Raw genomic sequence first — 21,196 nt, forward strand, 5'->3', positions numbered from 1 at the left:
CACGAGTGCTGGACCTACCTCGAGCAATGCGGAGCACCCTCATGATACGGATGATGGTGGGGTTGATGGGCAGCGAAGCATTGACCTCAATCTCCTCCAGTGTGATGCCCATGATGGACAGAAGCACAATAGCCAGGTCCAGCTGGTTCCACCTGGAAAATCGGGAATGCAGCTCCCTGAGTGGGGGAAGGGAGCATGGGGGACGGCACCACGGTGGCACAGAAAATTAGCTCTGGGAAGGGCCTGTGCTTTTCATTTCTAATCATTATCCCTGCCCCCCTCCCCCCGGTAGGGTATTTTGCTATATTTCTCAAACTGAACTCGAACTCTCGTCCTGTCTGAGCCTTGCAGCATGCAGAGACTCCAAGCATGAGCCATCATGGCGCCTGGCCTCATCCGTCTTTGCTTTCGGTGTTTATCTGTTCACTTTGAGCGGAGTGCTGTTCTAAGAGCTTTATATCCATATCACAACTCTGACACGGACAGGGTAGCGTTCATTTTGCAGACGAGGGAACCGAGGCACACCCAAAGTCACCGGTCACTAAGTGACTAGGATTCCAATCCAGTAGGCAGAGCAGCTCCAAGCCGGACCCTGTGGCATTACTGCCATCCGAGGCTATGGTGATTTCTTGCTGCCAAAGCTCTCTAAGCCCTTCCTTGTTGGACCCTGAATCCCTCCCATCCCGTCAGCCCTGGCTCCATGACCACCGTGACCACCGTGACCACCATCACCCTCGGTTCCAGGGTGGCAGCTGGACTCCCAGAGTTAAGCTAGGTCTTCAGGTTCAAAGGCAGCCTGGCTGGTTCCCCCAGGAGACGCATCTCTACGTACTCTCTACTCTCCCAGGCCTCTCTCTGCTCTTACCTGTCCTGGAAGAAACGGCGGAAGCCAAAGGCCACAAGTTTGAAAACTGACTCAAAGACAAAGATGACGGTAAAGATGTAATTGCAGATCTTCAGAGCCTCGTCCAGGATCTGGCAGGGGTGGGGGCCAGAGGCAGGGTTTCCTTAGGCCCAAGGCTGAAGCCCGCCCCACCCCTCCATCACAATACCTCCCAGAGCCGGGAAGTAAGGTGAAGCTGAGGGAGCCTGTTTTCCCCCTTTCCAACCATGATGGCTGACCCCTGGCCACTATCCCATGACTATTCAAACCTGGCGTCTCACTTCTCCTTGAGACACACAGGAGAATGTGCCAGAAGGCACAGGACACTAAGACTGGAAGAATGCTTGTTCACGATCAGGTCAGCCTCTGCCCTGTGCAGATGGAGATTGTCAGGGAAGGTGGATGAGAGGGATGACTGGAAACAGATGAGTCTGGGGTGGGGGGGTCTGAGAATTTACTAGAATCTGAGACTCGAAGGGCAAGCAAACATCAGTCTGTCTTCTTCACTTTCCAAGGCCCAAAGCCACACATGCTAGATGCTCAATAAAAATGTACTCGTGGGTTGGGGATTTTAGCTCAGTGGTAGAGCGCTTGCTTAGCAAATGCAAGGCCCTGGGTTCGGTCCCCAGCTCCAAAAAAAAAAGAAAAAGAAAAAAAATGTACTTGTTCCCCACTTCCTAGCCAACTAACCTACCGAGACTTAGTGTCCTCCTGTTCAAAACAAATGTGATACCCACCTCTAAGGACATGGTGGCAAGTACAAGGACCCATGTAGCTATACTTGCCTGGCACCCAGAGGCTATACCTCTCACCTGGGGCTGCTGGTAATGTTCCATGGCCATAGTGACCACGTTCAGCCCGATGACACCAGTGATGAAGAGGTCCAGGTAGTGGCTGGTACACAGGTGGTGGACAAGGAGCCGGAATCTCGAGTAGTCAGAGTAGTAGGGCTTGCACTGGGCTTCTGGTGGGGGCAGGAAAGAGAGTAGAGCAAACATCAGGCACTATCCCCCGCGCCCCTCCACCCGCAGCCCCTCCCAGCTGCCAGCGTCTACACCAGTGCTGAAACATTCCGGGTCACCAGCATCCCAATCCCCACCCCCCACACACACCCCCACCCCTGCTGCCCTATGCAGGGGCTGGCTGTTTTGGCCTGTCCCCTGTCAAGCATCTGTTCTACTGCCTGCAGTCAGGGTGGGATGGGACAGAGGCATGCAAAGCCCCTCCTCCACATTAGACACTGGGTGAGCCCACATTCTCGGGCAACCTCTAAATCACGCCAGCCCCTTACGACCTTTGATTCCATGTTCAGCAGCAAAGTGGATCAATAAGATGAAAGGCCCCATCTAATCGGGCTCACAGGGAGCTCCAGCTACGGAGGCGAAGTTTCCAAAGCCTTCTCCAGGCTCAGCCCCTAGGGCCGCCGAAGGGATTACACAGAGCCCGGATTTGCGATAGGACCGGAGATTGGAAATTGGACATCTTGGCTGCCTGCTGACCTACCACAGAGCCTACAGAGGACAGTGCCCCAGACTTCCCACAGCTTCGTGTGGGGAGGGTAGAGGCGGAGGGCCAGGTCTCTGCCCTGTCCCAGACTCAAACTAGGAGGGTGGCACCCACAGACTCACCCAGTTTCTAATGAGTACCCAGCCTACCCTGGGTATCGGGGCGGCCTGACACTGCAGGCTGGGCTGGAAGCGCTGTCTGAGATCTGTCATAGGCATAGTGTTTTTCTTGTAGTTAGCCCACCACTTAGAAAAGTCACAGTACCAGAAGGTAGTCCTGCCAAACAGGCAAGAGAAATCTGGGGGCAGATTTCAGGGGACCCTCCTTTAGGTGCTGGAGTAAGGGCCAGGCTAAAGTGAAGACACGCTATCTGGAAATATGCCAACAGATTGGTCTCAGAGAAAGCTGCACGGAGGAAAGAGAACCCTCACCGGGAAATTGTGGGCAGCCTCAGGTCCCAGACAGCCCTTCCCTCTTAGTAGGTCTTTGCAGAAGCCAGCGAGGGAGGCCTACAGCCTCTGAGGACCATGCCGGGGACCAACTGGCCCAGGGGTGACAAAAAGCTTTGGGCCCAGGCCAGCTCAAATACAACTATCTTTTCCCATGCAGAGGATTCCTTCAAAGAGAGGTAAACTGAGGCAGGGACTGGCCTGGGGGGGGTGAGTCCCCACCAAAAGCCAAAGGAAGAAGAGTGCCCAGAAATGGCGGGTTTGGCTTTGCAGCTAATCTGCAAGCCCACCTACCCCTCTCCACATCGGCCTTGAGGTGTGGATAACCAGGGCACAGAGGCAACAAGGCCAGGTGCACCTCAGAGGTGCCTGAGGTCATCGTTTTGTTTTCAGAGAGGGCCAGCCAAGTGTGGCTTTGTTTGCTCAGGTGGCCTTCCTGACACCCAAGAATATGGGGAGTAGAGAGGCCAGAGGCAAGGGATGCCATGAGCCCACAGGTCATCCACACCCGATGGTGGAGGGTGGCTAGGCCAGCCAAGGCCTCTTCCTTCCTTCCTTCCTTCAGTACCATGAGAACCAGAGGGCGCTAGTCGCCCTGTTTTGCCTCAGCAGCCGGAACTCTTTCTCTGCATTAATCTCCATAAATGCCGAGAACACCCGATCCCATTATGCTAAAATATGAATGGAGAATTAACTAAAATGTTTGAATGCAATTAGGTTAGAAGAAGCGGCTCCTTATTAGCCCCGTTATTAGTTGAGACAATGTTGAGGGGAGGCTGGAAGGGAGAAGCCCCCTCGTTCCCCCAGCCCCCAACCCCCCTTATCCCAACCTGACTACTGTAGGCACATCAGGGCCAAATAGAGGTTATCACCATGGACTCTGCCTTCCAGCCTTGCTTCAGGAGTCTGAGTGATGGTGGTGGGGTTCGTATTCAGCCAGGGACCCTCCAGGCAACTCAGAGGAGCGGGGAGGCATGGCTGAGGCAGGGCATCTGTTCGGAGCTCCAGGTCCCAAATATCCTTCTAACTACAGCCCCCAGCCCAGATCAAAGGCATCAAGGCATCAAGGAAACCGTCCATTAGAAACACAGGTCCAAAGAGCACCAAATCAACTAGAGAGGCCAGAGAGACCCAGAAAGCCCATGGCCCAGCACCAGAATGAGACAGCAAGACTCCAGCCTGATCACCCCTTTCTAGTAGTATTAGCTGCCTTTGGTAGGGTAGATCTCAGAGTGAGACAGTAGGGGAAGGGCCCCAGGCCCCTAGGGAGGCCCAGGGACAAATGAGGAGAGCTGGAGGGGCCTGCGGATGAGGGCAACAGGCACAATGAGTTAGCAGAGGTCACAGGGAGCCCAAGGCACAGCCAGGGCAGAAGGTTCCCAAGAGAAAATGGTAGGAAATCGGCTTTTAGCAGTGTTACAGGCTCCCACAGCAAAAGCTATGCTGCCTTGGATCCTCCTGGCCTGGTTGGGGGAAAGGGGAGCAGAGGGGGTTAGTGGAGATGGAGGTCAGAGATGACTGAGGGAGTGAAGCTGGTGCTAGAGGTCAAGTGTCACAGGACTGGTCTTGTCACCTAGCAGCCCCAATCTCTCCCTTCAGACCTAACTATTTAGGCCCAGTGTCTCTCCCTAATCCAACTTTTCCCTTTTCCCTGGGCCAGGAGATGCCTCCTGCTGGCCACAGAAGGGTGGACGAAGGTGTGTTAGCAGGAAGTGGTGTCTACACATTTGACTCCTAGAAAACCCAGATGAGAGACTTGGCTTCCTGCCTGTCACCATGGGAGGTAGACTGGCATACTAGTACCCGAGCTTCTGGGAGTCTATTAGAAATTCAGGACCAAGACCCCTGTGGGTGACCTTTAGGGTGAGTCCCAGGATGTCTTGTCCTGTCTCTCCATGTAAGTCTTACTCACAGTTTGACAAGCTCTGGTATAGACCCTAATGAACTCCAGGTTCTGAGAGGAGGAATGAAAGATGTTTTGAGGACCAGCTTAGAGTCTGGGTCATTGTTACAACCTAAGAGAAGAATACATGTGCCAGCAGGAGCAGGCCAGGAGTCCCTGGGTAAAAGTACAGGATGAGAATGGCCAGTGTGTGCTGTGGCATAGGTATTATGTGGCTATACGTGCATAGTCCCTGGGTGGAGGAGCCTCGGTGAACCAGCCATGTGTTTGGGTAGTGTTTAGGGTTAAAGGTGAGGGTGTATATTCTTCAGTCTCCTCTCAAATCGGCTGTTCAATACCTCAGAAGGGTTATGCTGAAGACAATTTTCTCCCACCTTTCCCTCATCCCCTACCATGTCAGAAATTTGGAAAACAGTCCAACACAGACACAGGGATACTAGCAACAGAGACACAAACCACCCAGAGACTCCTGAGACCCCAGGGAGATGCTACTCAATGTCAAATGCCGTAGCTCAGGACCGTGGCAATAGATGAGGGTCGGTAGGCTCAGAGTGCTCCTTGAGTGAGTCTCTGAGCCCTCACAGGCCCAACGTCCATCCCCTCAGGATGGCGCCTGCCTGAATTGGGCAGTGAGGAATGGTCCAGTCAGAGGTTCCCAGGCTGAAACCTCAAGCCTTCCACAGCTGAGAAAGCAGCCCTGTGGAAGGCCTTTCATTCTTAATAAAATTTCTCAAGGCTTAAAAAAAATTATACATTTGCTCATGTAAAGACATCCCCCCCCCAACCGCAGACAAATGACAACACAGTTTCTCTTCAGCGTCAGTTAGAGTGTGACCTTCTGCAGCTCAGAAGCTCTGATCAGCAATTAAATGTGCTTTTGATTAGTAAAAAATTGGGAAGCACAACCGTTCCCCCGACATTCCACTTCAAGTCTTCCAAACTGCAGGAGGAGGCCAGAAGGGGGATCCTGGGATAAACAGCCTGGAAACCACCAGGTGGGGATGTCAGGGGATGGGATGGGGCCCCACAGCCCTGCCATAGACTTTGATCCTTTCAGCCTCCCTCTGGGGAGCAGTGTAAGAGGACTAGGAGACAGAGTGAGGCACAGGGCCAGGGGCAGGCACAGGGAAGTCTTCTCAGAGATACACAGCTTTGGGAGGTAAGGACTCAACTTGTCCTCAAGTCTCTAGCTTTTGGGGTGAGGAGCTTGGAGCTAACTCGGTCTTTCAATTCCCAGTTTCTGCCGTTCTGCTGTTCGCAGTGGTGATGTGGCCCCTGTGATGACTATTAATGAGTTGGTTCAATTATTCATTGCTACGTTGGTAAAACAAATCCTTCCCCTCGCTGCCCCTCTCATCCTTTCCCTTGGATCAAAGACTCCCTCTCCCTCAGACTAGAGAAGGCAGAGGGATTTGCAGCTTAAGCTAATGGTGAGGGACAGGGGAACAGGGAAGAGGCACCAAGACAGCAGAAGCCTAGGACCTTTGTAAAAGACCTCCAAGAACTGTTGATCCAGAGGGCGTCAGGCCCACCTCACCTCCACACAACTTATCATGGAGCCTATGGGGGGTACGGGTGCGACGCAGACTCAACACTTTAGGCCCTGCCTTCTTGGGGGTGGGGGCCCGAGGACCCTCAGCCCTTTACCCCTAGAGGATAGAACCACTGAACCATGGAGAGGGAGCAAAGAACACGTCCCCCACACGCATGAACCCACACCCCAGACGCAGTACCTGACGCAGCGCTGGCTGAGCTGCCGGAAGCAATTACATCGTCCAACATTAGATCTAAAAGAACGAAACACGACATTGGTCATTGACCGGACCAGGCGCGCTGGGCAGGGCCCCTCAGCAGCTCGCTCCCCCTCAGTTCCAACCCTCACTCTGCCTACACATGGGATGTGTTGAGCGTTAGCGGCTGGTTCTCAATGCCCAAGCCCAGATTTGGGGCACCCAAAGAAGACAAAAGTTTCAGCCAACTCGCCAGGGCCACAGGGGAAGGAAGGTACTGGAAGGGGGACAGGCAGACTGTCATGGGAACAGATGTCCATTCCTACCCCCGCTGTGGTTTCAGCTGCACCTGAGTAGCTACAGACCCCAGAAGAGGAGCCAGCTGGTTGGGCAGGGGCCACAGTGCCTCCTGCCAAAAAAAGGCATGTGCGCATGCCTTGTTGAGACTGCTCACTGCAGAGGGTACGCGGTGGGTGGAGCAGAAGTGGGTGCGTGGCCCTGGAGACAGGGTACCTGCTCAGCCATAGAGTCTAAGGGAAGCCAAAACCAGACCCCAACCCAGAGCTGGGAAGAGGCGAGGCCTACGGAAGGCAAGGTGTGCCCGTGGGAGGCAGAGAGCTGCACCTGCTCATGGCCACCTGGGGGCCAGCGTCCCCCTCCACATCCTCCTGGAGCAGCTCTGGCCCAGTCCCACTGTGACTCCTCCGCACTCTTCCCATCCTCCAAGCACCTGCCACAGGCAAGCAGGAGAGGCAGCCAAGGGAGACACGGAGCCCCCAACTCATTGGGTGGTACTCACGTTTCCACACACCCAGGGGAAACTCAGAGCACAGCACACATCCGATCGGCGGAAGGCAGACGGTTTGCGAGCGGGCGGAGAGGAGGGAAACCCACAGACCAAACAGGGAGAGACACAGGGAGACACACAAAGGCTTTGAAACCCACACAGACAGATAGATACGTGGAGGGACGTGGGCTGTGACTGAGAGAGGCATGGAGATGACAGAGCAACCAGACAGACAGGAACTCCCGAGGGTGGGAGCCAGGTGCACACACACCTGCACACATGCCAGAAACAAAGCAGCTACTGCGCTGCTCTCTTCTCCTCCCAGCTCTGTGTCTTTCCCGTGTGTCTCAGCCTGTCCCTGGCAAAGCATGAAGGTGAGAGGCATGAAGCCGCACGCACTGTGTGCAAGGGATGCTGGGAGCATGGGTGAGGGCCTGGAGGGGTCTTGGGTCCCAGAGTGATAATTTGGTTTTCCTGTGAGTGTGAATCTTTTTTTTTTTTTTTCTTTTTTTCGGAGCTGGGGACCGAACCCAGGGCCTTGCGCTTGCTAGGCAAGCGCTCTACCACTGAGCTAAATCCCCAACCCCGTGAGTGTGAATCTTTACCAAGGCCTTTTCTCCAGTTGGGTTTTAGCTTTTTAGACAGGGGGGGAGGGGGTCTCACTGTTTAGCCCGAGCTGGCCTAAAACTCACTATATAGTCCAGGCTAGCTTTAAACCTTCGATCCCGCTGTTTCTGCTTTCTGCAAGCTCTGATTATATGTAGGCTTGTGCTACCACACTTAGGTTCTCTTTCCTTCCTTCCTTCCTTCCTTCTTCCTTCCTTCCTTCCTTCCCTCCTTCCTTCCTCTTCCTTTCCTTCTTTCTTTCTTTCCTTCCTTTCTCTTCCTTCCATCCATCTTCTTTCTTTCTTTCTTTCTTTCTTTCTTTCTTTCTTTCTTTCTTTCCTTTTTCTTCTTCAGCAAGAAACCATCAACCACCAGGGAGCCATGTAGCTTTGCTGGAGAAAGGGAAAAGGGTGTGGTTCCTAAGACCGATCTCAATTATTGCCTCTTTGTAGGTCGGCCTGAGCCCTGGCTGAGCAGCTATGGCCTCCGAGAAAGTTAGAGGTCAGAAGACAGGCTAGATTGATCTGGGTTTGTACCTAGGCTAGTCCCTAAGTCACTGCACACACCAGTACTGGGAGGTGTGGTGTCAGGTCAGGTTGCTTTCCCTCCTTCGAGGGATGCCGAGATGCCGACTGTCCATTTCTACCTGGTATCCTCTGGGGAGTACGAGGCCGAGACCTAGGGAGCCTCCTGGGGGACAGCTCCTTCCCCATGGGGGCTAACCTGGTCTGCTTCATGCAGGCTCTAAAGGCGGACATGCTGTTGAGGAAAGGAGATGAGGGGGAGGGCAGGAGCACTTCTCCCAGCCCCAGACCCCAGCTCCTAACCCCCTGCAGTCGCAAGGCCAAGGTCAAGCATGACCCAGAGAGATGTGGAAAGACTACCGACCGGCCATCTGCTTCTCCTTACTCCTTCTCTTTTTCTCCAGCCTCCGTAGTCGCTTCTCCTCACGCCGCCTCGCCTCCTCCTCCTCCTGGTGCTGTCTGCACTTATGGAAGTTCTCCACCACCACGCCCACAAACATGTTCAGGACAAAGAAGGCCACGATGAGGAGGAAGGAGATGAAGTATAGCAGCATCCAGGGGTTGTGGTTCATGATGGGCTGGTGGGGAGCAGGGAGACCATGGGGTCACATCAGCCCGATAGGGGAGCCATCTCAGGTGCTGCCCACTTCGGCTGCACTGGTACAAACTGAGTTAGCTCCAGGGATCTGACAGGTGAGTGGCTGGAATGAGGTGGCATCAGGCAAGATTGGCTATTCTCTGTCTAGCAGCTGGGTTTTTTGTTGTTGTTATTATTCTGGCTGACTCCTGCCCTGAAGGAATGGGAGCCCAGTGTTCTCAATCCCTCAGACTTTTCATGCCACATTTAACAATTTTTAACTGGTCACCCATCATTTGGGGGAGAAAAAAAATCTTAAAAAAAAAAAAAAAGTGATTGCAGGTCTACAGACACAGCCCGCAGCAAGCTGCAGCATGGTCTTCTGACCCACGGGGGCCTGGTTACACTCGGTAACCAGCCCAGGCCGAATGACCTGAAGCCAAAAAGAACCGTTCCCACCACCTTACCTGCTGATCCACACCCACAGCATCCAGCCCATCATACATGATGTCAACCCAACCATCCTTGGAGGCCAGCACAAACAGGGACATCAGAGCCTGGGGGAGGGGGAGGAGACAAGAGGAGATAACAGACTCGTTGGAAACCTAGAATATGTAGTCAAGCTACCACCACACTCCATCAGAGCACCTCCTGACAGCAGCTTGGGGTCCCTATTCCAGGTCCCCAGGGAACACTCTGTCTCAGGAACCCCCGAGGTTGGTCAGATGCTAGGAGAGATGGCTAAGTCTCTGACCTCATCTAGGCTGGGAAGATCCTAAGGCCCTAGGAGTCTAGAAACCAAAGCAACCTAGCAAGAACCAGCTACTTTGTTTTCCATGTGTAGTAATGGGGATTGAAGACCTCGAGTCCCCATGAATGGTAGGCAAGTACCATTCTGCACTGCACTGCTATTTCACTGTCTACATACCCATTTCCACAACTCGGGAGGAAAAACATGAACCCTCATCAAGTAAGCACATACATATTTCATACATTATACATGTACAAACCCCAAGGAAACAGTAGCATGGACCTATTCTCCGGATGGGAAAATGGAGCTCCCCCCGCCCCCGCCCCCCACCTCAGCTGCCCATCGTCACTGAACTGTCAGTGACATTGACAGGGTTCATATCCAAAGCAGCCTGCTCCCAACCTCACAAGCGCTCTACTATGTGGCACTGTGACCCTGGGCCAGCCCCACCCCCTTCTATGATTCTCCATTCTTTCATCTTTGTAGAGCTACAGGCCTCTGTGGTCGGCTCACTGGGGTGTGCAGGCACGCTAGCTCTGGGACTCGGTGATGGTGAGCCAGTCTCTGTGGTTGCCCACCTTCAGCTGTCTTCGAACACATTACTGGGGATGTATGTGTGTCCCCACCTTTAAGTTCCTCCCCGTCCCAAACATGTCCCTCACCTGGCCCAGGTTGTCAAAGTTGTACTTGTGCCGGACCCATCGGTAGCTGGCCTCAGCGCAGTCGGATTTGTTAGTGATGTTCCTGGTGTCCTCACCCTGACACACGAAGAACTTCCCTTTGAAGAGCTGGGCACACACATGTGGGAGACAGAGAGTAAGCCCAGGGCTCCCAATCCCAGCCAAGCTCTGAGTCTGGAGAGGTGACTAGGATGCTGACCTCTGGTGTCAGCCAGAAACCCTGACAGGAAGCTCAGCTATAGGTACCCTCTTCCTGTTCCCACAGAGAAGACAAGCTGGAAGGAGGGAGTTCGTCATTCCCCTTCTACCTAGTCAGGGAAGCTCCAGATGTGGGGAAGAGAAGTCCAAATACATCGTCCGAGAGCAAAGCTCCCTTAGCCTACCCCAACTTCCTGGGTCAGACAGATGTGCTAGAGTGTGGGCTCCACAGTCTTTTAACAAGGATCCTGAGTGATTCTGATGGATGCTCAAGTCTGAGGGCCACACCAAACTAGGCATTTAACTCTCATAATAACTATGAGGCACAAAGATTATAAGCCCCACTTTAGAGAAAGAAAAACTGAGACTCAGAGACTCACTAAGGCCATAGTTGGCAGAAAAGGTCTTAAATATGGGTCTGTCTAGAATGTTTACTATTGTTCCAGGACAGACCAGGCCATGACTGCTGCGGGGGTGGTAGGGAAGGGATCTGAAGGACAAGAGGATTTGGGAGCGGGGTGGGGGTGAAGGTGGGGGGGTGGGGGGGTGAGGGAACCATTTAGGACAAACCTAAACCCATGGGATTGAATTCAACAATGGCTCACTCTCCCAAGCCAAGGGAAGTGGGGAAGGGGTGGGCACTAGACCACATATGGGATGGGGGTGGGGCAGAGAGGCTCTGCACGGCTTTGGCAAATGTAGCCTGGTCCTTGAGGCTAGAGAATTTCTAGGAAACCAGGGAACAGCCCCTCCCCAGGGCATAGTGGGTATTCTAGAAGCAGGAGGAGGAGGGAGTGAGAGAGTAGCAGCAACCACCCAGGAGTTCCCACACTGCCCGGCAGCCAGATGTCTACCCCGCAGCTGGAGTGGGGACACTAGAAGACGAAGATGGGCCCGAGGGGCTCCCCAGTCCCTTGAGATGTCTGCTGAACCCTGCAGGCTGCTGCGGCTCTTTTTCCTCCAAAGCCAAGTTCCTATGCTGGGCCAGAAGCCAGGTTTCCCAGGCAGCCCCCACTTCCTGCCTTGTCTGGGGTCTGCACCCGCCTGCCTGCCTGCCAGCACTCTGTTAACCTGGCCCAGCTGTCTGGGCTCTGGATCCCCAGGCCTGGCACTCAGCCCACCCTACTCAGAGAAGCAGAGAAGGGAGGAGAACCCAGAGCAGACCAAGATGTGTAATGAAGTACACAGCGCCAAAGCACAGGGACAACAGACTGCAGTTACCAATGGACCTGATGCGCCTGCAAAACTGGGCCCCTTAGAAAAGATTCCCCAACACCAAGCAGGCAAAGGGGTCTGAAGCCTACGCCCTGGAGGGAAGGGACACTCACTGTTTATTTTTATCTGGAACAAGGTGGCAGTAGCCTAACCCGGGGCCCAGAAGAGAGAGGAGTCTCCTAGGTCTTTCTCAGACATCCCCAGCAACCATTCCCGCCCCCCCCCCCGCACACCTGCACCCCGAGAATTCCAAAAATGATGAAGAAGGCACAGCAAATGACCACAATGTTGCCAATGGGTTTGAGGGATGACATCAGAGTCTCTACCACCAGCTTCAGTCCCTGGGCCCGGCTGATGACCCTGGAGAGCAGAGGGACCCACGGTGAACATTCAGACATGCCCATAGCCTTTGCCCAGCTAGGCCCCTCCCACTCCCTTAGCCCTTGCCCTGCTTGGCCCCTCCCCCACCACCTTAGCTTGCTGTCGTTCCACACGGAAAAGCCCCCTTTTCATGGAGTCCCCACCGAGAGAACTTTCCCCCTTCTGTAGTCTCCAAGTAGGCACTTGCAGCTCCTACATTTCCCCCTCCTCTCTCAGGCTGTCAAGTGTATTTCCTGATCAGGCTTGGAGTGGAGAGGGCTCGACACAAGGGAGGTATCACCCAGGGACACAGTGTGACAGGATGGGGGTGGTGACAACCAGGAGACAGTAGTAGGGGCATGCCGGGAGGAACAAGCAAGAGGAGATGGATCTTTCCAGACCGAGAAGCAACTCTATTATTTTGGTATCATCCTTACTCAGGAGAAATTCTGAGTTAGGAGGCTGGGACTGCCTGACTAGAGAAGGTCTATCCCCTGCTAGGAGAAGTGTTAATAGCAGTGGGTAATCCCCGAGGGGTGCAGAAAGTAAGGAAAGATAATAGGAGAATGTGTCATTCACAAGGAAGGCAAGAACATCACCCTGAGGGGACTCTATGGGAAAGCTTCCGTTGGAGACCACACGGGCCCTATGAGCCATTATGTTGTGCTCCCAACAGAGCTAGTCAGAGCAGAGTCGGACTGGAAAGTGTATCACACTGGAAAGGGGTGCACAGAGCTGACAGTGGCTGTGCAACTTGGAAGGACATGACCGGAGCAGGAATGTTGTCTGGAGTGGATCACGGAACTATGAGGTCATAGCCAGGAGCTAGGGTATGCAGGGGATTTTGTTCCCTTCTGAGGGTGTTGGTTGTCAAAGGCATGTGGGGGCGGGGGAGCTCACCTGAGTGGACGCAGGGTCCGCAGCAGCCGCAGCACCCTCAGCATGCCAAGGATCTTGGTGCCGCTGTCGGAGACCATGGAGACCAGGATGTCGATGACGGAGATGAGCACCAGCAAGCCGTCCAGCACATTCCAGCTGCTGCGCAGGTAGGCCTGCTCCCCAAAGCACCAGCCCAGTGCCACCACCTGGGGACCACCACCACTGTCGTTGGCACTAGCCACTCTCCCATCAGTCCCCCAGACTCGCCTTCCACCCCGCCCAACCTTCCTACCCTCTACCAGTTCTATTTTCCCCACCCCCATCGGAGGTCAGAGGCTCCAAACCATTGTCCCCCCCACTCCCATCCCCCCACCTTGCCCATTACCTTCACTGTCATTTCAGCTAGAAAGACTGCCGTGAAGATGTAGTTGGAGAGGGTCAGGAAGATGCGCTCCTGAGAGAGAGAGAGAGAGAGAGAGAGAGAGAGAGAGAGAGAGAGAGAGAGAGAAAGAGGCTGATCCACGGGTCAGACCTGCTCTGCATGATGTCAAAACAGCTTCAGATACCTGACACAGAAAGAGTTACTGTTCCCCACCCCTCCTCAGCCCCCTTCTCACAATACCATCTCAGGCCTCACTTGAAAAGTTCTGCCCCCGCCCTGAGGAGATGAACCTTTGCTATATGTTGTAGCTGTCTGAGTCCTCAGTTCCTTGATTTCTTTCTTGAAACTGGAGCAGGATTTAACTTGATCTCCAACCTGCCTGCCATTCTATCCAACTCACTTGCCTCCCTGCTGTGAGCCCCAGAAATGGTGCAGTAGGCAGGCTGAGGGACACGGGGACAGACTGTGCCACCCCAGGTACCATATTTATGCTGAGCGTGGCGACCCATTGCCCTGGTACTTATGGGCTGAGGTCATCCCTGAGGGGTGGTCAGCAATATCGGACATGTGTGTGTGGACAGGAGGATGGAGGGACAAAGTTGGAGACAGAACCTGAGTGGAAAGGTGGAGAGACAACGTCAGGGTGTATGGGGTGGACACCAGCCCAGGAAGGAGATCCCCAGTGCTGTCTCTTACCCACCCACCAAGTCCTGGTAGGTAGGCCCTTCCAATGGTTAGGCTTTCTCCAACTTCTCCTGAGCTATCGGGAGACATCCTAATGTCTCAGCCTCAGCAGCTCTGACATCTAAATAAAGATGGGGAAAGCAAAGAGCGGGGGGACCTCTGACCACCTCCAGGCCATTGGTGCAGAGTGCCAAGAGGGGAGACAGGGCCATCCCTGATATCCTTCTAGAATCTGAACTGTTATTGGTGGGAGGGGCTCTGACGTCAGGCTGGGAGAGTCAGTACCTAGAACCAGGTGGGTCCATCCAAAGAACTGAGGCCCTGGGGAAGAATACTAATACTAAATAATAATGTCTAATTCTAAAACCTTTGGCCTATGCTGTTCTCACACTGAAAGATTCACAGCCAAGCAGACATGACCAACATACTTCCTAACCTCCTAGGCTCCCCGAAAGACTAGTTGTTTGTGATTTGGTAGGATCTCAAGGAGCAAAGAGCAATTCTTCCACCCAGATCTGCATTACCCTTGGTGTGTGCATGAGTGTGTGTGTGTGTGTGTGTGTGTATGTGTGTGTGCCTCTCTCTGTCTCTGTCTCTCTGTCTCTGTGTGTGTGTGTGTGTGCCTCTCTCTCTCTCTCTGTATGTGTGTGCATGTGCCTCTCCCCCCACCTTGTCTGTGTGTGTGTGTGTGTGTGTGTGTGTGTGTGTGTGTGTGTTACATACCCTGGCAATATACCAGTCACAGTGACACTGAGACTCCTGGCCAGACACAGGAAACCAGTACTGTTCAGTCCACACAGGATCAATCTGAGGTGTAACCTCACCTCGGGAAGGCTCAGAGGAATATATATGTAGCTAAGAAGATAATGAAGTGTCTGTCTGAGATGTTATGTCAGTAGAAGGGAAACTGAGGCCGGAGGGGACACAGAAGGCATCTTAGAGATGGAGCCAGGACACCTAAAGGGAGCTCTTGTTTGTCCCTTTGCCTTGTCTGTGATGTGTGACCTCAGGCAGACTGGAGACAGTGTGGGCCTTCTCACCTCCTGAGGGTTTGTCCTGAGTGCTAACTCAGGAGGAACCTGGCCCTCAGCAGAACTCAACAGAAGCGTTTATATTCTGACTCACAGCGCTGTGGGGGTCAATTTTGGGGCGCTCCATAGCGATGGTGATACAGTTGAGGAAGATGATGACGAGGACCACATGGTCAAACATCTTGTGGGTGATGATCCGGTGACACAGGAGACGAAACCTGCCCCAGGGATAGGGAGGTAAAGTCTGGGAAGGGGGGACTACCGCAGACTGTCCCCTGCTCCCTTGCACTAGGACCCCATCGCCAGCATCCCCTGATAGCACCAGAACAGACCTTGACTGAGGAGGAAAGATATAGGCCGACCAGGAATCTCGCTCTCGGCAACAGGCAGGAAGCCGGGATCTGACCCAGGCTTGTATGCGTTCCCCTTTGCTCTATGGAAGGAACACTGTGGGGTTAGTGGGACCAGGCCCCCATGCCTTCAAAGTCTGTCTCTATCTGAGCAGCTTCCTTCCAAAGCTCAGGACCAGCCCCTTCCTTTACCTTTAAAGTCACCCCTTGGCTCTCTACACGCCAACCCCCCAGCATCCGTCCTCCTTCATCTCCGCCCTCTGGCCCTGCATCCCAGCCCCTTCCCTCTACCCTCTTCTGTGTTCTTCCCATCCAGCCTCCAGCCCAGCTCCCTGCCTTTCTTCCCATCTCTCCCTGCTGGGTTTGGAAACTGCATCAATAATCAAACATTGTACTCATCACAGCTGTCTGCTCAGATACACCTGGGCCGAGGAGACAGGGACCCTGTGTGAGTGCTAACCCTGCATCCTGTGTCCCTGTCCTTGTGCTTATTTTCAGGGCAAAGGGGGGTGGTGAAAGAGGTGGGGGAGGAGTAAGTGGCTGAGGACGTGCTGTAAGTCAAGGCTTGTGATGAGGTTCAGATGAGAAAGGGGGACAGGAGGGGAGGGGAGACATCATTTTAGAAAGATGAGTGATGGGTCTTCCTGAGTCACAGGGGGAGGGCCATGAAAGATTCATACACATCTGCCTGAAACCATTCATATCTACCAAGGACAGCAGAGCACAGCCCAGGACACAAGCACCAGGGCTTGAGTCTCTGCAGGGTGGCAGAGAAAGAGAGAGAGAGAGAGAGAGAGAGAGAGAGAGAGAGAGAGAGAGAGAGAGAGAGAGAGAGAGAGAGAGAGAGAGAGAGAGGCAGGCTGCTCCCAGGACAGCTTGACAGTTTATAGGATGGACATCCCTTGAGACAACTCCCTTATACTGCCCTCTCTGAAGTTCCGGGGTGAGGGGTCACAGGGCCCCCACGGGAATCTTACCAGATTTCCCTCATCATTGTCATCATCCCCATCCAGTTGGGGGTCATCAGTCCTCAGGGTGCGGGCCAAACGCCCTGAAGCCGACTTGCCATTACAGTCTTGGTGCTCAGAGGCAGAGCTCCGGCCGCTGGCTGTGCGGTGCAGCCCCGGCACCTGCAGAGTGTCAGGCAGGTCAAAGGAACTCTTGGCCTCACGTTCCAAGGAACCCCTGTGGCGATGGTCACTGCCTGCTGGGCTGGCCCGGTCCTCTTCTGAACTTTCCTCCTCATCCTGACTCTCCTGGCCCTCTCCAGACAGCAGGGACCTCCGCTCCCCGCTCGGGCTCCTCCGCTTTAGGCTGGGGGCCCGGCCCAGGCTGTTCCTGCTGGAGCGCCTGCTGGTCCAGCTGCTTGCCGCACTCCAGGGACTGTGCGGGGAGCTGCGGGCACTTGGCTGCAGGGTGAGCAGAAGAGAAATGATCTCAGGGGAGGCTGCAAGGGTTTTCATTTCTCATGGGTACCTCTATCCCGTGAACCTCCCTGGAGAAGAGATGCTAACTGGGGGTGTGTCTGGAATCCAGAGCCTCGATTTGGATCTGGCTTCAGCCTACTAAACTGTGTGGCTAGAGGCCAGTTACTAAGCCTCTCTGAGCCTCCGTTTTTCTCATCTCTAAAGCAGATTCAGAAATATCACTTGTTCTTCATTTAGCTGGTGAGATGAGTCTTGGCATCACCAACAGTCAATATAAAATAACAAGAAAGAACTCAGCTTAATAGCAAGAAAGCCAGTGGTTCTCAACCTGTGGGTTTGAACCCTTTCAGGGGTCGAATGATCCTTTCACAGGGTCACCTGAAGCCACGGGAAAACACAGATATTTACATTATGATTCACAACAGTAGCAGGAATAGACCTATGAAATATCAAAGAGTAATTTTACGCGTGGGGGTCAGCACATGAGCTGAATTAAAGGGTTGCAGCATCAGGAAGGCTGAGAACCACTGAAGAAAGCAATCCAATTGAAAGCAGGGTGTGATGGTGTCGGCCTGTGGGGGGAAGCAGAAGCAGGAAGGCCAGGAGTTCAAGGTCATCCTTAGCTACACACCGAGCTCATGCCAGCCTGAGCTAACACCAGACTCTGCCTCGAAAAGAAAACAACAAAAGCAAATGGGACATGAATAGACATAGCTCAGAAGAAGAGAAAAACCACAAGCAAATACATGGGAAATGTTTAGTAATGCTAATCTTCGGGAAGTACTAAAGGTTTATTTCTCACTTTCGTGTGTGTGTGTGTGTGTGTGTGTGTGTGTGTGTGTGTGTGTGTGAAAGAGAGAGAGAGAGACAGAGACAGAGACAGAGACAGAGACAGAGAGACAGACAGACAGACAGAGACAGAGACAGAGCAAGACAGAGAGATAGAAAGAGAGAGATCTATGTGTAAGGGTGTGTATATATGTATGATGTATATGTGTGTGTGCATGTATGAGATCTGTGTATATGGGTGTGTATGTATGATGTGTATGTGTATGAGATCCGTGTGTAAGGATATGTACATATGATGTGTATGTGTATAAGATCTGTGTGTATGGGTGTGTATGTATGATATGTGTGTATGAGATCTGTGTGTAAGGGTGTGTATTTATGATATGCATGTGTATGAGATCTGTGTGCACGGGTATGTATATGTATGTGTGTATGAGATCTGTGTGTATGGGTGTGTATGTATATGTGTGTGTGTATGAGATCTGTGTGTATGGGTGTGTATGTATGATATGCGTGTGTATGAGATCTGTGTGCACGGGTGTGTATGTATAATGTATGTGTGTGTTTGTCATAGTACACCTCAGGTGTTGATCCTCAACTTCCACCATCTCTTGAGATAGGATCATTCATTCTTTGTCACTGTGTACCCAGCTAGCCTGTGAAAGTCCACGACTCTCCTGTGTCTGCCTCCCATGCACCACAGGAACTGGGATATTACAGACAAATGCTCTCATGTCCACTTGTCTGTGTATCATGGGTTCAAATCCAGGTCCTCATATTTGTGTGGCAAGCGCTTTGCCTACTGAGCCATCTCCAAACCCCTGAAATACAACTTAAACAGTAAATGGCTTACACCTGTTGGGATAGCTATTGTCCAAGTGGAGAAAAGGGAACATTTGCACACTGTTGGCATGAATATAAATTAGTACAGCTACCATGGAAAACTATAGGGGAGATCTTTAAAAAAACCCTAAAAATAGAACGACCATCTAGTCCAGCAATCCTGCTACTAGGTACACAGACAAGGCTTGAAATCAGTATGCAAAAGACACAGATGTACGCTCGTGCTTGTTGCATCACTGTGACAATAGCAAAGTATCCAGCAACTGAACGGATTTTAAAAATGGGGTTACGCAGACGGCTCAGTGGTTAAGAGCCTGCAATACTCTTAAAGAACCCAAGCTCAGTTCTCAGCATCTGAATTGGGCAGCTCACGACTACTTGTAACTCTGGTTCCAGGAGGGATATTACATGTTCTTCTGAACTTAGGGGCACTGTTCTCTCTCTCTCTCTCTCTCTCTCTCTCTCTCTCTCTCTCTCTCTCTCTCTCCTTCTCTCTCCCTCCCTCTCCCTTTCTCCCTCCCCCTCTCTCCCTCTCCTTTCCTCCCTCTCGCCCCTCCCTTCCTCCCTCTCCATCTTTCTCACTCCATCTCTCTCTTGCTTGCTCTCACTCTCTCTATGTCTCTCTGTCTCTGCTTTTCTCTCTGTCTCTCTCTGACTCTCTCTTTCTCCCTCTCTCTCCTCTCCTTCCCTCCCTCTCTCTCTTTTCCTCTTTCTCACTCCATCTCTCTCTTGCTTGCTCTCACTCTCTCTCAGTCTATGTCTCTCTCTGTCTCTCTACTTCTCTGTCTCGCTCTCTCACAAAGCTGCACACACATGCACTCAGATATTTATATTTATAAGTAAAAATAGAAATAAAAACATTTTTTTAAGAAAAAGAACACATGGAACATACACACAGCATTCAGCCTTAAAAAAGAGGAAGGTTGGGGCTGGGGATTTAGCTCAGTGGTAGAGCGCTTACCTAGGAAGCGCAAGGCCCTGGGTTCGGTCCCCAGCTCCGAAAAAAAGAACAACAACAACAACAACAAAAAAAAAAAAAAAAAAAAGAGGAAGGTTGATGGCTCAGTGGTAAAATCCTTGCCACACAGGATGAGGGCCTGACGTTGATAGCCAGGTATGGTTGTATATACCTGTAACTCGAGCACTGAGGTCAGGGGTGGGGACAAAATTACCCCCCAAGTTTGCTGACAAGCCAGTCTAGACCATCAGTAAGCACCAATTTCAGCCAGAGACCCTATCTCAAAAGTTAAGGTGGTGAACAATAGAGAAAGGCATCCACCACTAACCTCTGTCTTACACACACACACACACACACACACACACACACACACACACACACACACTTAAATACAAATAGTAAAAAATGGAAAAAAGGAAATCCTATCACTGCTGACATGAGTGACCTTGAAGAAAAGGATACTAAATAAAACAAGCCAGGCACAGAGAAGCAGGGTCCCTCCATGACATGATTTGGATTCCAGAAGGGCTGAATGTATAGAAGAGCTGAATGGTGATTCATGGAGCTTGGGAGGCTGAGAATGGGAGGCTATTGATCTAATGGTGCGAAATGTCAGTAGTCAGAGCACAGGAGCACACCTAAAGTAGCATGGTGGTTACAAACAGCAATGACCTAATGTTGGGGTGGGGGTGGTTTTTTTTTTTTTTTTTTTTTTTTTTTTTTTTTTTTTTTTTTTTTGAGCTGGGGACCGAACTCAGGGCCTTGCGTTTGCTAGGCAAGCGCTCTACCACTGAGCTAAATCCCCAACCCCCTTGTTTTTGGTTTTGGCTTTTTGTTTGTTTTGTTTTGTTTCGGTTTGTTTTTTTGAGACAGGTTTCTGTGTAGCCCTGACTGTCCTGGAACTCACTCTGTAGACCAGGCTGGCTTCAAACTCAAAGATCCACCTGCCTCTGCCTCCCTGAATGCTGGGATTAAAGGCCTGCACCCCCACCCCCACCTAACATGTTTTTCAAATTTGCAAACAGAGTAGACTTTAAATATAATGACATAAAAGAAAGTACATGAGGTGCTTTATGCACTAATTTGCTTATTTACTTATTTGCTCCATATTTGCAGGCATCAAATACCACATTTTACTACATAAATATATACAATAATTTGTCCACTAAAAGCAACGTCTTAGCTGGCTGATGTGGTAGTGACACACAACTTTAATCCCAGCACACAGAGGCTGAGGCAGGTCAAGCCCTGTGACTTCAAGGCCAACCTGGTCTACATAGTGAGTTCCAGACAGCCAGAGCTGCATAGTGAGACTCCGTCTCAGAAAACCAAAATAAATAAAGCCTTGGCTCAGGAGTGGTGTACATCTTTTATCCCAGTACTCTGGGAGACTAAGGCAGAGGGACCCCACGTTCAAAACCAGCATGGGCTATGTGGTGAGACTCTTTCAAAATGCCAGATAAAATAGTAACAAATTAAAGATGACGGTTGGAAATAAAAAGTAAGGACAATGCAAGCACAGGCCAGTCTCCCACGGGAGGAGCTGGGTCTGTCAGCTCTGTGTTCATTCAGTCATCTGCGACTGAGGTCCCCATCTGTAAAATGGACGCAATGACACCTCCTCTCCCACAGTCGTGGGCCAGTAAAGACCAGTTACTGTCCACAATACCTGCAGCAGAATCTA

At 52.1% G+C, this 21,196-nt stretch overlaps 1 protein-coding gene across 14 annotated transcripts in view; it reads right to left on the reverse strand.

Annotated features, from left to right (window-relative positions):
* Cacna1g (calcium voltage-gated channel subunit alpha1 G) overlaps window positions 1-21,196 on the reverse strand; it is a 68,041-nt gene that overhangs the window by 8,548 nt on the left and 38,297 nt on the right. For 5 of the 14 annotated variants that reach the window (XM_017597189.3, XM_008767986.4, XM_008768000.4 and 2 more), the window contains 13 exons: window positions 16,473-16,904; window positions 15,478-15,578; window positions 15,240-15,363; window positions 13,434-13,502; window positions 13,070-13,254; window positions 12,043-12,169; window positions 10,379-10,504; window positions 9,433-9,522; window positions 8,774-8,966; window positions 6,475-6,528; window positions 1,696-1,847; window positions 866-975; window positions 19-152 (listed from right to left, as the gene is read on the reverse strand). In XM_017597189.3, the coding sequence (XP_017452678.2) occupies window positions 19-152; window positions 866-975; window positions 1,696-1,847; window positions 6,475-6,528; window positions 8,774-8,966; window positions 9,433-9,522; window positions 10,379-10,504; window positions 12,043-12,169; window positions 13,070-13,254; window positions 13,434-13,502; window positions 15,240-15,363; window positions 15,478-15,578; window positions 16,473-16,904 (1,897 nt within the window). Of the gene's footprint in view, window positions 1-18; window positions 153-865; window positions 976-1,695; window positions 1,848-6,474; window positions 6,529-8,752; window positions 8,967-9,432; window positions 9,523-10,378; window positions 10,505-12,042; window positions 12,170-13,069; window positions 13,255-13,433; window positions 13,503-15,239; window positions 15,364-15,477; window positions 15,579-16,472; window positions 16,905-21,196 lie in introns of all 14 variants that reach the window. The other 9 variants (XM_008767988.4, XM_008767987.4, XM_008767996.4 and 6 more) reach the window with 3 other exon arrangements.

The sequence above is a fragment of the Rattus norvegicus genome, chromosome 10 (genome assembly GCF_036323735.1).
Source record: "Rattus norvegicus strain BN/NHsdMcwi chromosome 10, GRCr8, whole genome shotgun sequence".
NCBI classification, from domain to species: domain Eukaryota; kingdom Metazoa; phylum Chordata; class Mammalia; order Rodentia; family Muridae; genus Rattus; species Rattus norvegicus.